This window comes from Rhinolophus sinicus, chromosome 17 (assembly GCF_057876585.1).
Source record: "Rhinolophus sinicus isolate RSI-liver-muscle chromosome 17, RSI-T2T, whole genome shotgun sequence".
NCBI lineage: Eukaryota > Metazoa > Chordata > Mammalia > Chiroptera > Rhinolophidae > Rhinolophus > Rhinolophus sinicus.
This window is the reverse complement of record NC_142517.1, coordinates 127,592,962-127,608,870: the sequence shown is the minus strand read 5'-3', so window position 1 is coordinate 127,608,870 and position 15,909 is coordinate 127,592,962. Positions and strand designations below refer to the sequence as shown.

Genomic DNA, 15,909 nt, shown 5'->3' with positions numbered 1-15,909 from the left:
AAACTTAGCTAAATGCTGAAAATGCAGTAGTAAAAATGGCTATCTTGATGTCGAGGTTATTATAATGTGGTAGAAAAGAAGACATTAAAGAAATAATATCGAGTGTTAGAAAAAGGAAAGTACAGGATGCTCAGGAGTATATATCGGGAGTAGCTCACCTAGTTTATGGACTCAGGAAAGTCTGTGAGGAGGAAATCTTTTAAGCTGAGAGTTGAAGGATAAACTAGCAGTTGGCTGGGTGAATTGTGTAGGCAAGGTTGTTGTAGGCAGAGACTCCAATATTTAGGAAGACTTTAAAGTATAAAGGAACTTGGAACTGACGACCAATGTGCCTGAAGCATAGAGAATGAGGTGGAAAGAAGTGAGGGGGCTGGACAGGTGGGCCAGGATAAGATTGTTGAGAGTGTTGTTAAGCTGTGAAAAGAATTTAACTCTGTCCTTTGGGGAACATTAATGAATTTAAGCAGAGAAATAGTGTTAGTGATTGAAGTCTGTCTGCTTGGGCTGGAATTCTGGGTGTGCCACTTTGTAGCTCTGTGATATCACTCAGTAACTTGACCTTTCTGAGTTTTTTTCTTCATCTGTAAAATAGAGATATCATTAGTACTTTAAGATTGTTGGGAGGTTTAATGAGATAATGATATAAAGCAGTTGTTAAGGTGCTTTGAACATAATGAACACTCAATATGTATTGGCTGTTTTTAATATTTGGGGACACAGTATCATTTTGGACAGACCAGACTATTGTAATAGCCAAGGCAAGGAATGTTAGTGACTTGGACCTCAGAGATGGCAGTGGGGATACAGAGAAATGACATTGTGTGTGCACGTTTAACTTTATCATGGAAAACCTGACACATAAAAGTGGAGACTGGAATGTAATGGACACCCAGGTACCCATCTGTGGCCAACCTTGTTTTATCTGTAACCCCCCCACCCCCAATAATTATTTTAAAGTAAACCCAGATGTTATTTTACCTACAAATACTTATCTCTTAAAAATAAGGACTTTTAAAAATATAGATACCATACCTCAATACAGTCTGCAATTTCTTAATGTTATCTAAAATACAGTCAGTGCTCAAATTTCCATGATTATTGGTTAATCTGTTTGAATCAAGATTCAAACAAGGTTTACTCACTGGATTTGGTTGATAAGTCTCTTCATCTATAGGTGCTTCGTGTGTGTGTTGCCATACATAAATGGGGAAAATTGGATATTTGTCTTGTTAAATGTCCCATATTCTGGATTCTGATGATTATATCTTTGTCATTTCTGCTTTCGATATTTACTTTTTTTGTTGTTGTAAAATGATAGATAAATCTAGAAGTATAAAAATTAAAAAAAATTTTCTTTTGGAAAAGTAGATATTTAAGGAGTAACGGAATGATTAACAAGATATTGGTGGTAATCTGTACATAGTAGTTGAGGATAATTCCCAGCTCCTGGATAGTTTCCTTGCCCCTTATTTCTTGAGATTAAGAACATTTAAGGAGAAACGCTTTTGACTGTGGTGGTGTAGAGAAGAGAGGATAAGTTTAGTTTTTAACAAGTTGTGTTTCAGGTATCTGGGAAACATCTGCTATATTGTTAGATAACTGTTTGGCTTTTGGAGCTCAAACAAGACAGAGCTGGGGGTAAATATTTGGAAGGTATCAGTTACCTATGGAAAGGATGAGATTACCTACAGGAGTTTATATATCAAGGAAGAGGCCTAGGACAGCCTGATCAGTGCCCCATTTAGGTTTGGATAGAGGAGGAAAAGTTTACAAAGGAGGCTGAAAAGGCATGGTTAGAGGATGGAGTAAACAGGAAAGAGGGATAGACAGCATGGAATGCTGCTAAGTTATGAGATCAGCTAGAGCCTGTCTTTAGCTACAAGGATGTCATTTCTAACCTTAATAAGAATAGTATTGAAAGAATAGTGAGGCTGGATTACAATAGTTTGGATTTGAATGGTAGGCCAGGAAAAAAAGATAGTAATGTTCATTGAGAATTTAGCTGTGATTGGGAGGGAGAGATAGATGAAGAGACAAGATGTGGGATTAAGATAGAAAAGATGTTTAAATGGTATTGTGAAAGAGTCATTAGAAAAAATTAAAGTTAGCAGGAAAGATGGAGTTAACCCAGGTGTCTGAGAAAGCTAGAAGGAGGGATCCAAAGCATGGATGATCTAATTGAAATTGGGAATATCTCATATATCATAAAAAAAAAGTAAATATGGAATCCGCTTTATAGATTTGGTGAAGAGATTCCTGCCTGTTGGCTTCTACTTTCTCTGTGAAATACATAGTAACGTTATCTCTGCTTCCCTGGGAATAGTGGGAGAAGGTGAGATCTGAGTGATACGGAGAACATTTAAAATCATTATTGTGGAGAATAAAGATGAACAGAGTAGAGAGACAAAGGCTTGCCAGGCAAAGTTAGGTGCATTTGAGAGTAGTGATTATGAATGCTTAGTTTTCTTAACCCAGTTATGTGTGTTTCTTCAGTACAATCTGTATTCTGTGTATAGGCAAGTTTAGAGTAGAGTCCTGCTGAGTTGGGTGTTGGTAGATAGAATGACAAAAGGAAATATGAATAGTCAAAATAATGGGGCATAAAATCTAAAGGTGTGTGTGTGTGTGTGTGTGTGTGTATCGTCTCAAATTATTTACTATGCTCTCTGTTACATGTAATTGTAACAGTCTTCATCCGTCTTTTTTTTCCTAACATGAACTGTTCTTTTTATTTGTTACTGTTTTTTTACACCCCTGTTGTCACTGATTCCTCCTCTTTTGTCCACTACTCGTATGTTAATATTTCCCAGGTATTGTCCTTGGTTCTCTTTTATTTGTTCATTAAATACTTTCTCTAGGTAATCCATTTACTCCTTTGTCTACAGCCACACCTGAATCTCTATTTCCAATTCCTTGGCCACATTTCCAGCCACCTACTGTTAACTACCTACTCCTACCTGGCTCTCAAGTTTAGTATTTATTATATATACAAAATTGATTATATATACTCCACCCTTGCTTATTCCAAGACAAGACAAAACACAACTTTTGTGTCTTGATTAATAGAGTTTCTCCATCCTGACTTCAAAACTAGGAACCTATTGATATCTTTGAGAATTTTCTCACCTATTAATAGAAAGTTTGAATCTGGCCTAAGATCATTCATACCACAGTGCGTGCTCTTATTCTCTCTTTCTTGGTTGTTTTAAAGATTTATTTTAGCTTTCCCAATGCTGCTATACTATTCTTCCTAAAAAATCAAAGCCATGCTTAACATTCCCCTGCTTAGCAATTCCCACTGGTGCCCCGTTTCTTAGAGAATAAAACCCAAATACAAGGTAAATATATTTTTTGAGAATCTGGTCCCCTTAATCCAGAACCAATCTCTCTCTCTCTGCATCCCTTTCCCCAACCCTTTTGTCACACATATTTCTCATTGATAAGTGCAGTGTTTGTATATTATGCAGTGTTTGTCTTTGTATGTATGTTTTTCTATTTGCTATCTACATGTTCTTCCCTGCCACTCCTCCAAGAAAACAAAATCGACAAGGTTGCTCCTTTAAGACTCAGCTTAGATATGACCACCTCAGTCATATAGGAATATGAGCCTTCTTGTTTTCCCTCAGAAGCCAAGTTCGTCATCTTGTCCTGGGTACTTTATTTCTTTAAAAACGTACACTGTAATATTTGCATCTATTTCTTCCACTAGACTGAGTTTCTTGTGGGCAGGAGGTTCATTTGTGCCAGTGAACCTTAGCATCTGTGCCAATGATTCACAATAGGTGCATCATAAAATAACACTTAGAACACTGAAATATGTGCACTTCCAATAATGTACTAAAATGAATGATGTAGTAAAGTATGTTTTTTTATTAACTTAAACGAGGAGTAGAAGTCATAGTATAATGCCTTAAAAAGTATGTGGAAGGCTAGGGTGAGATGTGGATTTTAGGGATTAATAGGTAAGAGGTTTAATGATTGAGTAAATGACTGCAAGGTGTTTACTTTTTCTTTCAGCCTTAGGTACTGAGTATATACTATGTACATAGAACTATATATTTTTGTTTGTTTCTTTGTTATATACTGGGGGTGCCAAAAAAGTGTATACAAGTGGACACTGGTCAGTGTTGTTCAAGCAGTCGTTTTCCGTAATCAGAAGTGTCTGGACGCTGATGGTAACCACTTTGAGCACCTCTTGTAATTGCGGGAGTCAAACGTGACTTGTATTCATCTTTTTTTACTGGTATCGATGTAGTTTTCCTTTCTTAAAATGTGTATACATTTTTTTGGTACCCTCTGTATATATTTAAACTTTTTTGCCTAAATTTTTGTTTGCTTATTTAAGGAATTCTTTATATATTTGGAATACTAATCTTTTGTTAGTTATGTGTGTTGTGGAACTGTATTTTATTGCAGAGATTCACAAGCTTTCTCAGTGCCTTTAGTGTCTCAGTAAGATTTTTTGTAGTGCTATCTAGACCAAAAGAAACATCTAACAGTTCTGCTTATTAAGTAGCTAGGTCTAAGCAACTTAGTAGCCGTTTGAGAAAAAAAGACACTTATTTGAAAGGAAAATATTTTTATTTAATTGTTAAATAATCACAGTTACTATTGGGATGCATGTGCCTTGTAGGCACTTCACAGTTTCTTGCACCTGGAATCAGATTGCATATCACCACGATCATTTCTTACTTTACATGGGTTTTTTAGGGGAGGTACGTGGTTTTTATTATAGCACCTGCTGGCAACCCAGGTTCTCAAAGAAGAGATGTTATTGAAAGGAATATAGTATGACCTAATGTTGAAACTAACAGCCCCGAACTCGTAGATATGCAGTGTTGAACTGATTTTGAGTATCACTGTATTTTCCTGGAAAATTTAAAATACTTTGTGTTGTCTCTGTGAATTTGCTGCAGTACCCTGGGGCTCAGTTTTGGAAGCATGGTTCTGTACAAATGTTTACAACTTTTCTTATAAAATTTTACATGCTAATTTATGATTATTCTTGCTATACACTTACCAACTGTGCTTTATATATTAGGCACACAACAAATATTTGTGAAAGAGCTAAAAATTAGAAAATAAGAAATTGTAATAAACTATAATTTTTATAGGCTTAATTTTAATGGGTTAAGTTTTCCCATTATTACAAAATTTTCAGAAATCCAGAAAGACCAGTACAATGGTCTTTCTGGATTTCTGAAAATTTACAATTTTTTACATTTTTGACATGTTTGCATTATATTTTTTTTTAATTGAACCATCTGAAAATATGTTGTAGAAATAATTTTATTTATCTCTAAATAGTTATGTATGCATCTCCTAAGAAAGATCTACAGTATAATTATCACACCAAAGCAATGCTATCGTCATCTGATATCCACTAATGATCTCATTTCCACTGGGATTTAAAGTTTTGGTAGATTTATTTATTATTGATATTACTAAGATTTAATTTGTGTTTTATTTTTTGTTTTAATAGTGGCCAATCCGCCATGGTATAGTTGAAGATTGGGACTTGATGGAAAGGTTTATGGAACAAGTGATCTTTAAATATTTAAGGGCAGAACCTGAAGACCATTATTTTCTTTTGGTAAGTACAAATTGTAATTTCACTGAGGAAACCTTTGAAGAAAATGAGAATTGTTTTCATCAGATCTGTACTCACCAGGACATACTTTATTGTTTATTAAACTGTCATATGTCTAAAAGACTTTGTTAGAAAGCTCTATCATCTTTTAAGACCATCCAGTTCTGAGTTCCCATAGAGGAGTAGTATGTTGAAGCACCAAAATTTAGTCACTTAAGAAGTTCTTTTGGTAATTAAAATGTAATCTTTATTATAGCAGTAGTAAATAAGGTTCAGAAAAAAGTTGGAAACATGACACTTCCGTTTTTTTTAAAGAGCTAGTCTGATTATTATTTCATTTGTAATTCTTGGTAGCAAAAGTGCAATATAACTTAATTTTTAAACTCTTTTTTTAACCAAAGCATAGCTTTATTCATAGCTTAAAAAAATCAAATGCTGTAAGATTTAAAACAAAAAAATAGCACTGCCCTTCTCATTTCTCCCAACCCTTGATTCATATTCTCCAGAGGCAAACATTTAAAATTTTTAGAGTTTTTCTGAGTAGTAGTGTTTTATAAATTTGAACAATATATTCTAGTTTTTGTTTGTTTTTTAAATATTAGACACTCTCTACTATCTAGCAGGAAAGATGAGGATTTTCTTCTTTTCCTTTTATCCCCCCTTCCTTAACACGAAATCCCTATCTTCTCCTCCTCCGTGTAGTATAGTTATATCATAGTTTTTGGTTAAATCAATATTTTATATTATGGCAGTTTGTAGATACAGGCATACCTTGGAGATATTGTGGGTTCGATTCCAGACTACTGTAATAAAGCGAGTTGTAATCTTTTTGCTGGTTGAGCGTCTTGCCTTAATTTGTAAAAAAAAACAATAACAAAAAACCCCACAAAAAAACACATCTGTGAAGCTCAGTAAAACTAGGTACATCTGTATTATTTATAGCTGGACTATAAACATAACGTTGAAAATACAGTGAACACCCACAAATTAGACTCAATGATTAATTTTACTATAATTGCTTTATGACATCTATCGTGTTATCCATCCATCACTCCATCTTATTTTTTAATCACTTCAAAATGAGTTGCAGATGGAGTCATTTCACCCCTAAATAGTTTAGTGTACACATACATCATTGACTAGAATTCATATTTGTTTACAGTGTTTATTTTTTTAATAGAAAAATTACACGCTATAAAATGCGTAAATCTTAATCCTACCATTCTATGGGTTTTGATCCGGCATTGGCAAACTTTCTCTAAGGGACCAGACAGCAAATATTTTTGGCTTGTAGGCATTATGGTGTCTGTTGTAGCTACTCAGCTCTGCTCTTACAGCAGGAAGGTAGCCGTAGATAATACTTAAATGAGTGGGTATGGTTGTGTTCCAATAAAACTGTATTTACAGAAACGGGGTAGGCCGGATTTGGCCTATGGGATGAATGGTGTAGTTTGTCCATCCCCTGATTTTGACAGATGCATACATCTGTGTAACCTAAACCCTTATCAAGAGAAAGAGAGCATTCCTTCTGGAAAGTTTTCTCATGCCCTTTTCTTGTTAATTCTTGTCCCCATGCCTTAGAGGCAGCTACTGTTCTGATTTTCTCCAGCACAGATTTTGCCTACTTTTGAGTTTCATAAATTGGAATCATACAAGATAGGCTCTTTGATAAGACTTCACTTAGTATAATCTTGAGATTCATTCATGTTGTTGTATATACCGGTAACATGTTGCTTTGTGTTGCTGGTTGTATTCTATTGTATGAATATGCCTCACACGCCATTTCCCTGTTGATGATCACCAGGGCTGTTTCCAGTTTTTGACCATTAAGAATATTTTGGCTATTGTGAACATTCTTATTCAGGTCTTTTTGTGGATATGTTTTCATTTCTCTTGTGTAGATATCTAGATATGAAATCGCTGGGTCATAGGGTAGGAGCATGACTGGTTTTATAGGAAACTTTCAGAACTTTTTCCAAGGGGTTGTACCTTTTTGCACACCCACCAACAATGTATTTGCAATTTGGTTCTACATTTTATCCAACATTTGGTGTGTCAATCTTTTTAATTTTAGCCATTCTGGTGGGTGGGCAAGATTTCTCATATTGGTTTTAATTTGCATTTTCCTGATGACTAATCACATTAAGCACTTTTTCATGTACTTATTAGCTATTTGTATGTTTTCTTTGTGAAATATTCTGATTATTTTATGTAGAACTCTGTCTTGGAGTTCATAGTTCTGCTTTGGGTTTTTAGTTTGCTTAATTTTGTATGTACGTATTACTAAGTATCTCCATACTCTTAAACATAATTCCTGAACTCTTCTAAATAGTTTTAAACCTATCAGGCAGTTTAGCTATTGAAGGTTTTACGTGTGGAAAACGTCTCCTCCTGGTTAGTGTTTCGTTTTTGTGTGTGTGTTTTTTAAATAATTTTCTTTACAGTGTCTTTTAAACTTCTAAAAAAGATTTAATTTGTGATGAATTCAAGTTTTATCATTCTTTCCCTGGGCAATTTGTGCTCTTTAAATTTAAGGAATCATGCCTTACTCAAGGTCAAAAAGGTAATTCTGTATTTCTTAAGTTTAAAAGTTTTGCCTTTGAAGTTTAAATACTTGAGATAACAACAAGGATTGGATTGTCAAATCAGACTCATAAGAATCAGAGGTCTTTACCCAGTTTCAAACTTTAATAATTTAAATGATTTAAATAATCATAAGGCATAGGCGAAACATGCAGTCCAGGATCCTAGGTTATTTCTTGCCTCAGACTTAACCCTGAGGTTTCTAAGTGGTGTATTCAGCAACATAACTGAAACTGAAGAGAACTGTTCAAACATTTCCATTTTATACTCTTAACAGTTTTGTAACTTACATAACATTTTCCAGTAAGCTATGCCATCTATTTGTAGAATCTTGGCTTATTTACTATAATTGTAGGCAGACCAGGTACATCCTGCTGTAAACATTGCATAGATGAGGATTCTTCCCACTAGCAAATAGCATTGGTATTTTGCCCAAAGTCTGTCATTACCATGTTTAAAGGTGATTTGACTGGGTCTCCTCCTTTTCTCCCTCCCTCCTGCCCTTTCTCAACGTTTAATCCTTATAAGTGGTGTGACATAGGAGTTCAGTTTCTTTTCTTTTTTTAATGTGAATAACCATATTGTTTTCTTATATGTATAGATTTGTTTGAGTTCTCTATAGGTTTTCTTTGGTCTTTGTGTAAGTTTAATGACTTTGAAATTATTTCTCATTTTAAATTGTGTATGAAGTTTTTAAAATAATCTGATAGTGTTTATTTAAAATGTTATTCAATTTAATAGACTGAACCTCCACTGAATACTCCAGAAAACAGGGAATATACTGCTGAAATAATGTTTGAGTCCTTCAATGTTCCAGGCTTGTACATTGCTGTGCAGGTAACCAAGTTTATAAGTCAAGATAAACTTGACTCTTAAATTTTAACCTGGTTTAATTCACTCTTTAAATATATTTATATTTCATAATGTGAAAGTATATCATAGTTCTCTCCTGAATTAATAATTTAGAAATTGTGTTATAGTAAATGGAGTTATTTACTCAGCAAAAGAAATGTTAAAGAAAATAAGTTAACGGTTTTTGGATAATTCAAGGCCTTTCATAGGACAGAAATAAGAGAATACTTACCGTTTATTCCATGTCAAGACATATATGTGTATTCATTTATCCATGTAACATTCATTGTGTCCTTTTTTTATAGTCTGTTTTGATTGCTTTACTACTTGGTACATTTGACCACCTCCTTTGTGTCCCTCTGTATCCCATATATCATAAATCCTTGTTGGCTTTTATTTCACTTAATTTGTGTATATGTCTGTATAAAACAGCTTCTGCCCCATCCTTGAAGATCAGAACTCACCTCTTATTTTTTAACCCCATAGTAAATGTGATACATGGCATATTCACAAATGCTTAATAAGTATATAAACTATTGTATAGTTCTGTTAGCTCACAATGATATATGGTGTGATCCTGTGTTAAAAATGGAGGTTGGCCTAGATATCTTTTTAGATCCCTTTTAGCTATTATATTGCATGTAGATAAAGCCAGTTTAGCTCTATTTTTAATTATTAGTCATGTATCTTATTTGAGATTTGGATTATATTAAATTTATATTTAAAAAAAATGAACTAGCTATGTTAATTTCTTAATTTGCAAACTTTTTTTTAAAGACTTTATTGCCCACACCAAGATTTTTCATAGAAAAATATCAACTTTGTTTCCTAATTAAATCACAGTATTTGGAAGTATGCATTGGCTTTTTCTGTGGATAAATGACGTGTTACATATTCCTAAATGCATGTTACATTTAGAAAAATTAGAGCTAATCTTACAAGAGTGATACTTGTTTATAGCCATCTATGAATAGAATAATTCTTGTGGTTGAGTGATTGGTTGTTTGCTTCTCTACCTTCTTTGTTTGTAATAGGCTATCCCATATAAACATAGTTTAAATCTTAGCAATTTTAGTACTGTACCATTTCTCCTTAGTCTTCCATTTTTTTGACTTTAGAAGAAAAATGGCCCTCCCTGAAATATGGAATATTTATAAATAATGCCCCTAAAAGAAAATATATGTCTATAAGTTTATCTTAGTGAAATGTAGGATGTGAAAATTTGATTGCATAATGTAAATTAATTGTGTGCATTTTCTTTCCAGAGATACTATGTTTCTGTGTTTAAAATTGAATAAAGTATTCCAGTAAGATACTGTTTTCCTTTTAACTCTGTCTTTTTTTTTTTTTTTTTTTTTCTGCCTGTCTTATTTCATTTTGTTCAAGGCTGTTCTTGCCTTAGCTGCTTCCTGGACCTCAAGACAAGTAGGAGAAAGAACATTGACCGGTACGGTAATAGACAGTGGAGACGGTGTCACTCATGTCATTCCTGTGGTAAGGATATTTTAAAATTACTGAACAGGACATCACATAACCTCTGGCCAAGTTAAATTATATGAATTAATACCACTTTTTAAAAACTTAAATATTACACTTTAAAAATTTGCTATAATTTGGCCATTTGTTCAGCTATAGCTATATTTTGCTCAAGTTATTGTTAAAAGTTTATAAACAAGTTCCAAAATGTTTCTTTTGCTGTAGGTTTGTTCTCTAATCAGAAAATAATTAGAAAATTATTAGAAATATTTTGCTTCTAATTTCTAATTAGGAAATGATGAATTGGCATGTTAGGAGTGGAACTATGTATGACTTTCTTTTCTTAAACATGGAATTCTGTTTTCCAGTTTGGATGTGTCTTTGTATGTGTTAGCCAGTTGATAGTCTCTCTTACCGTTAATTAACAGAAGGGTGCGTAGGTTAACTAAATAGCTATTAGTTGTAAGCAAGCACATGGCCATTAATGACTTAGGAGGAATCATTTTTTTTTAAATAAAAACTCAAGATATGATTATGATTTGTGGCTTGAATTTAGTAAAGCATACTAAGAAAAATTCATCAGATTGGATTATTTGAGCATTTTTCTGCCAAGACCTTTGTGCTTCTAATCTTAATGACAAATGAGGTTTTTTTTTTGTGCCTCATAGATTCAGAATGACTACTCAAATTTATACTCATCATTATTTTCTTGCTTTCTTTGGAATTAATGGATTTTTAAGAATAATTCCATTATATCTTTATTGACTAACTATGCTGTACATTTTTATTATTGTCAGTTGCTTGTTTTTGGTGGTCATTGCTCTAGGGTTTATAGTAAACATCCTCAACTTATCACAGTCTGATTACAAATATTCAACTATTACATAAATAAAAATCATACAACAGTGTACTTCTTTTTTGGTATGTTCTGTCATTGTCATTCATTTTACTTCTACATGTTATAACTCAATAGTACATTATTAATTTGTTTCATTGTAAGTAGTGTATTAATTTTGCTAGAGCTGCCATAACAAAGTACGACAGACTGGATGGCTTGAACAGTAGAAAATTAGTTTTTTCACAGAGATGGAAGATAAAAGGTGTTGGCAGAGTTGATTTCTTCTGAGGCCTCTTATTTGGCTTATAGATGGCTTTATTCTCCATGTGTCTTCGCATAGACTTTCCTCTGTGTGTGTGTACTAAGCTGCTCGTTTAAGAACTTTGGTCATGTTGGATTGTAGCCCACTCTAATCACCTCATTTTTACTTAATTATCTCTTTAAAGACCCTCTCTCCAAATGCAATCACATTCTGAAGTATTAGGGATCAGCACTTCAACATAAGAATTTTGGGAGGGGCAGGACACAAGTCAGCTCGTAGCAAATAGTCATCTTGAAAAGAGATTTTGAAAAATAGATAAATTCTTTTATATTTACCCACATACCATTTTCAGTGCTTTAAATTGCTTTGTGAAGGTCCATATTTCCATCTATCATCATTTCCTTATGCCTGAGTGATGGCCTTTAATATTTCTTACACTGCTGATCTGCTGGCTATGAATTCTTTCAACTTATGTGCATCCTTTGAAAAAGTCTTTATTTTGCCTTCCTTTTGTCAGATACTGTTACTTGGTGTAGAATTTTAGGTTGACAATTTTTTTTTCCTTTCAGTATTATAAAGATGTAGTTCTACTGTCTTCTGGCTTGGTTTGTTTCTGAAAATACGTCTGTTATCACTTCAGTGTTTGTTCCTTTGAATGTAATGTTGCGAAACATTGGTCGGGCTACCTTCACAATATTCTTCTTATATATTTCTAGTTCACTAGGTTTCAGTAATTTGATCGTAATGTACCTAAATGTGGTTTTCTTTGTTTCCTCTGGGGTTCATTGAGCTGCTTGGATCTATGGATTTGTAGTTTTCATGATATCTGAAAGTTTTTGTCCATTATTTCTTCACATATCTTTTCTGTCTTTCCTTGTCTTTGGGAATTCCAATTACATGTACATTAGGCTGCTTAAGTTGTCTCATTCATTGAAGCTCTGTTCATTTTTTTCTAACTTTTTTCCTCTATCATTTTGGGTAGTTGTTATTTCTGTGTCTTGAAGTTCACTTTTTAAAAATTTTTTGTCTGATCTGTAATTATATTTAATGTATTTTTAATTTCAGATTGTTTTTCTCTTTAGAAGTTCTGTTTGGGTCTTTTTATATCTTCCATTTCTCTCTTCCTCATGTTTCCATTGATCTTCTTGATCATATCATATGGTCTTTATTATATTACCTCTTTTAATGTCCTTGCCTACTAATTCTATGTCTTTGACATTTCTGTTTTGTTCTCTATTGATTGAGTTTTCTCCTGGTCAGGGGTTGTATTTTCCTGGTTCCTTACTTATAATTTTTGATTAGGTACTATTCCATATATTCACATTGTTATGTACTGGGTTTTTGGACTCCCAGGACTCCAGAATATCCTTAAATAGTTTTTTTCCTGGGACACAATTAAGTTCCTAGGAATCAGTTTGATTCTTTCAGGGTCTCCTTTAAAACATTATAAAGCATGGCCTGAACAACCTTTTATTTAGGCCTCCTTTGTCCCCGGAATTGAGGCATTATTCTTAGAATTCAGCGCTGTATGTTTGAGGTCTTTCAACTCTGGCTAATGGGAACAGAAACTACTCCAGCTGTGTATGAGCTTTAGGAATTGCTGCCCACTCCTCTGCAGAGGTTTTTTTCCTCTGGCCTTGATGGTTTTCTCACATGCATGTGATGATTCCTAGTCAGCTAAAGTGGTAACTCTTCAGATTTCCAGAGCTCTCTCTTAATGCAGCCTTTTCCACGTTAGCAGTCTTACTTGCACACTGCAGCCACCTTGAGCTGCCTGAAATCTAAATTCTGTATCCTCAGCTTAATGAGACCATCAGACTCTGGGTTCTCCCCATTATTGTTGCCTGAGAACTTTCCCTAGGCTGTGAGATGAGATGTTTGTAGCACTTTCCTTGTTTGTTTTCCCTTCTCTTAGAGATCACTACCTTCTTCTGCCTGTTTTCCAATATCTGAAAACCTTTATTTCATATAATTAGTCCTGTTTTATCTTTAAGGTGAGAGGATGAATCCAATCCCTAATACTCTTTCATGGGTACATCAAGACATCCTTGATATTCTTTGTTAATGCATTACATTTAGTTTTGCTGCATTATTTTTTGTACTTCTGACTTAGATCAGTACATTTGTGAACTCATTCTGCAGAATTTAATTATTTGGCATTATGATGGAATGTCTCAGACTTGTGACATTGGTACCTGCTTCATTAGGAAAATGATACTTTGTGAATTAATGATCAACTTTCCTACATTGCAGTCTAAATTTTTATTGAAATTATAAAAGATTAAAAAATCATATCTCATCAAAGCCTGCTATCTAAAACATTTCATACTTCTGAAGATCATTATTTCTGTGATGTTACATCATTTTACTCTTGGTTATAAACTCTTTTATCAGTGGGAGAATATGTCTGTGCGTAAGTTGCTAGCCATTCTTGTTCATAATTATTATAAATTTTATGATAAGCAAACTGTGAGGAATATCGTTGAGGGATAAAGACTGGAAGAATTCTCCTGGGATAAAATAATACTTGAGAATGCTAATACACTAACCTGAGATATAGGTCTTTAATGGCTAATTATTTAGGTTATATTAATTTTGAAAACATTGATGGTAAATTTGACACTTTTTTTTTTTGGTCTAGGCTGAAGGGTATGTGATTGGCAGCTGTATTAAGCACATTCCCATCGCAGGACGAGATATAACGTATTTTATTCAGCAGTTGCTGAGAGACCGAGAAGTAGGAATCCCTCCAGAGCAATCCTTGGAAACTGCTAAGGCAGTAAAGGTAAAAAATAATGATGAGAGTGTAATTGAGTTAGAAATTAAAATCAAATTTATAATATTAACATGAAAAATTCTTTAGAACAGTACTTAAAAAAAAAACACTTGTTAGCTGGTTACGAATCGTTACCCTTAATTATATCTATGTTTCTCTGTATTTCTTGTAAGGAAATTTTGGGGGATTATCGACCCTTTGCCTGTTCTCTCTACATTTCACATTTAGGAGGTCCGACATATAACAACATTTATACCAGTTGACTTTAATATATATTTTTGTGATTATTCCCTTTCGTAAAAATAAATTGGTTCACTTCAGAGTCCTCACATCTCAGGTTTTTCACTGAATTCCTTATGATAATCCTAACAGTTTTGTGTTACAAATTTTTTTTGATATAATTGAATAATTTGGTTATAGAATAGTTGGCTCAAGTGATATGGCAAATAGAAAAATGTGAAGCCTATGTAAGTTCTTTTAATAATTTGTACGCTGTGTAAGTCTTTATTATATCAACGTTTCATACAAACTATAGAAATACTTAGCATTGCTTTGTAAAATTTATTGTTCGTTAACATACCTAAAAAATTTCAGTGGATTTCTCACATGTTTTGAATATGTAAAAGCAAAACTGCTCTGGCAAAAATAACTTCATTAATTTGTCTATCTTTACATAATTACAGGTTTTTCCTTGCTCTTCGAAGGTTAGGAATGAAAATGAATTTACTACTTTCTAGGTAGTAAAGAAATTACTAAATGTAGCTGCCAAAAGTCACTGCACATTGGTGGCTATAATATTAAATATGTAAAAAGTTAATATGAGCACTATCTTTGTAAAAATCTGTGGAGTATAAAAAAGTAACAAAAACACCAAGGATTTAAATTTGTTCTAGAGAATACTGATGCTCAGTCTGAATGTCTTTTAAGGATCATCATTTCTGTGTAATTCCTACCTCCAAGGATTGGAGAAAGAAGACCTAATGTAGCATAATCAAATCGTCTTTTGTTTTCTGACGTTTCCTTTATGTTGTTTGATTACCAATAATATTTATATCTATCTTAGATGGGATCCTTGATATGTAAAAGTATATGAAATGTGCATTTTTTTTTTTTTTTTTTTAAGATTTTATTGGGGAAGGGGAACTGGACTTTATTGGGGAACAGTGTGCACTTTCAGGACTTTTCTCCAGGTCAAGTTGTTGTCCTTTCAATCTTAGTTGTGGAGGGTTCTGTTCAGCTTCAAGTTGTTGTTCTGTCTTAGTTGTGGAGGGCGCAGCTCAGCTCCCGGTCCAGTTGCCGTTGCTAGTTGCAGGGGGCACAGCCCACCATCCCTTACGGGAGTTGAACCGGCAACCTTGTGGTTGAGAGCACATACTCCAACCAACTGAGCCATCTGGGAGCTCAGCGGCAGCTCAGCTCAAGGTGCCATGTTCAATTTTAGTTGCAGGGGGCACTGCCCACCATCCCTTGCGGGAGTCGAGGAATTGAACTGGCAACCTTGTGGTTTAGAGCCCCGCGCTCCAACCAACAAC

General features: G+C 33.8%; 1 protein-coding gene across 1 annotated transcript in view; it reads left to right on the top strand.

Moving 5' to 3' along the window:
* The window catches only part of ACTR3 (actin related protein 3), a 54,380-nt gene that overhangs the window by 24,753 nt on the left and 13,718 nt on the right, over window positions 1-15,909 (top strand). Inside the window, exons 4-7 of the mRNA XM_019731127.3 lie at window positions 5,483-5,593; window positions 8,915-9,010; window positions 10,412-10,519; window positions 14,243-14,386. Of these exons, the coding sequence (XP_019586686.1) occupies window positions 5,483-5,593; window positions 8,915-9,010; window positions 10,412-10,519; window positions 14,243-14,386 (459 nt within the window). The remainder of the gene's footprint in view (window positions 1-5,482; window positions 5,594-8,914; window positions 9,011-10,411; window positions 10,520-14,242; window positions 14,387-15,909) is intronic.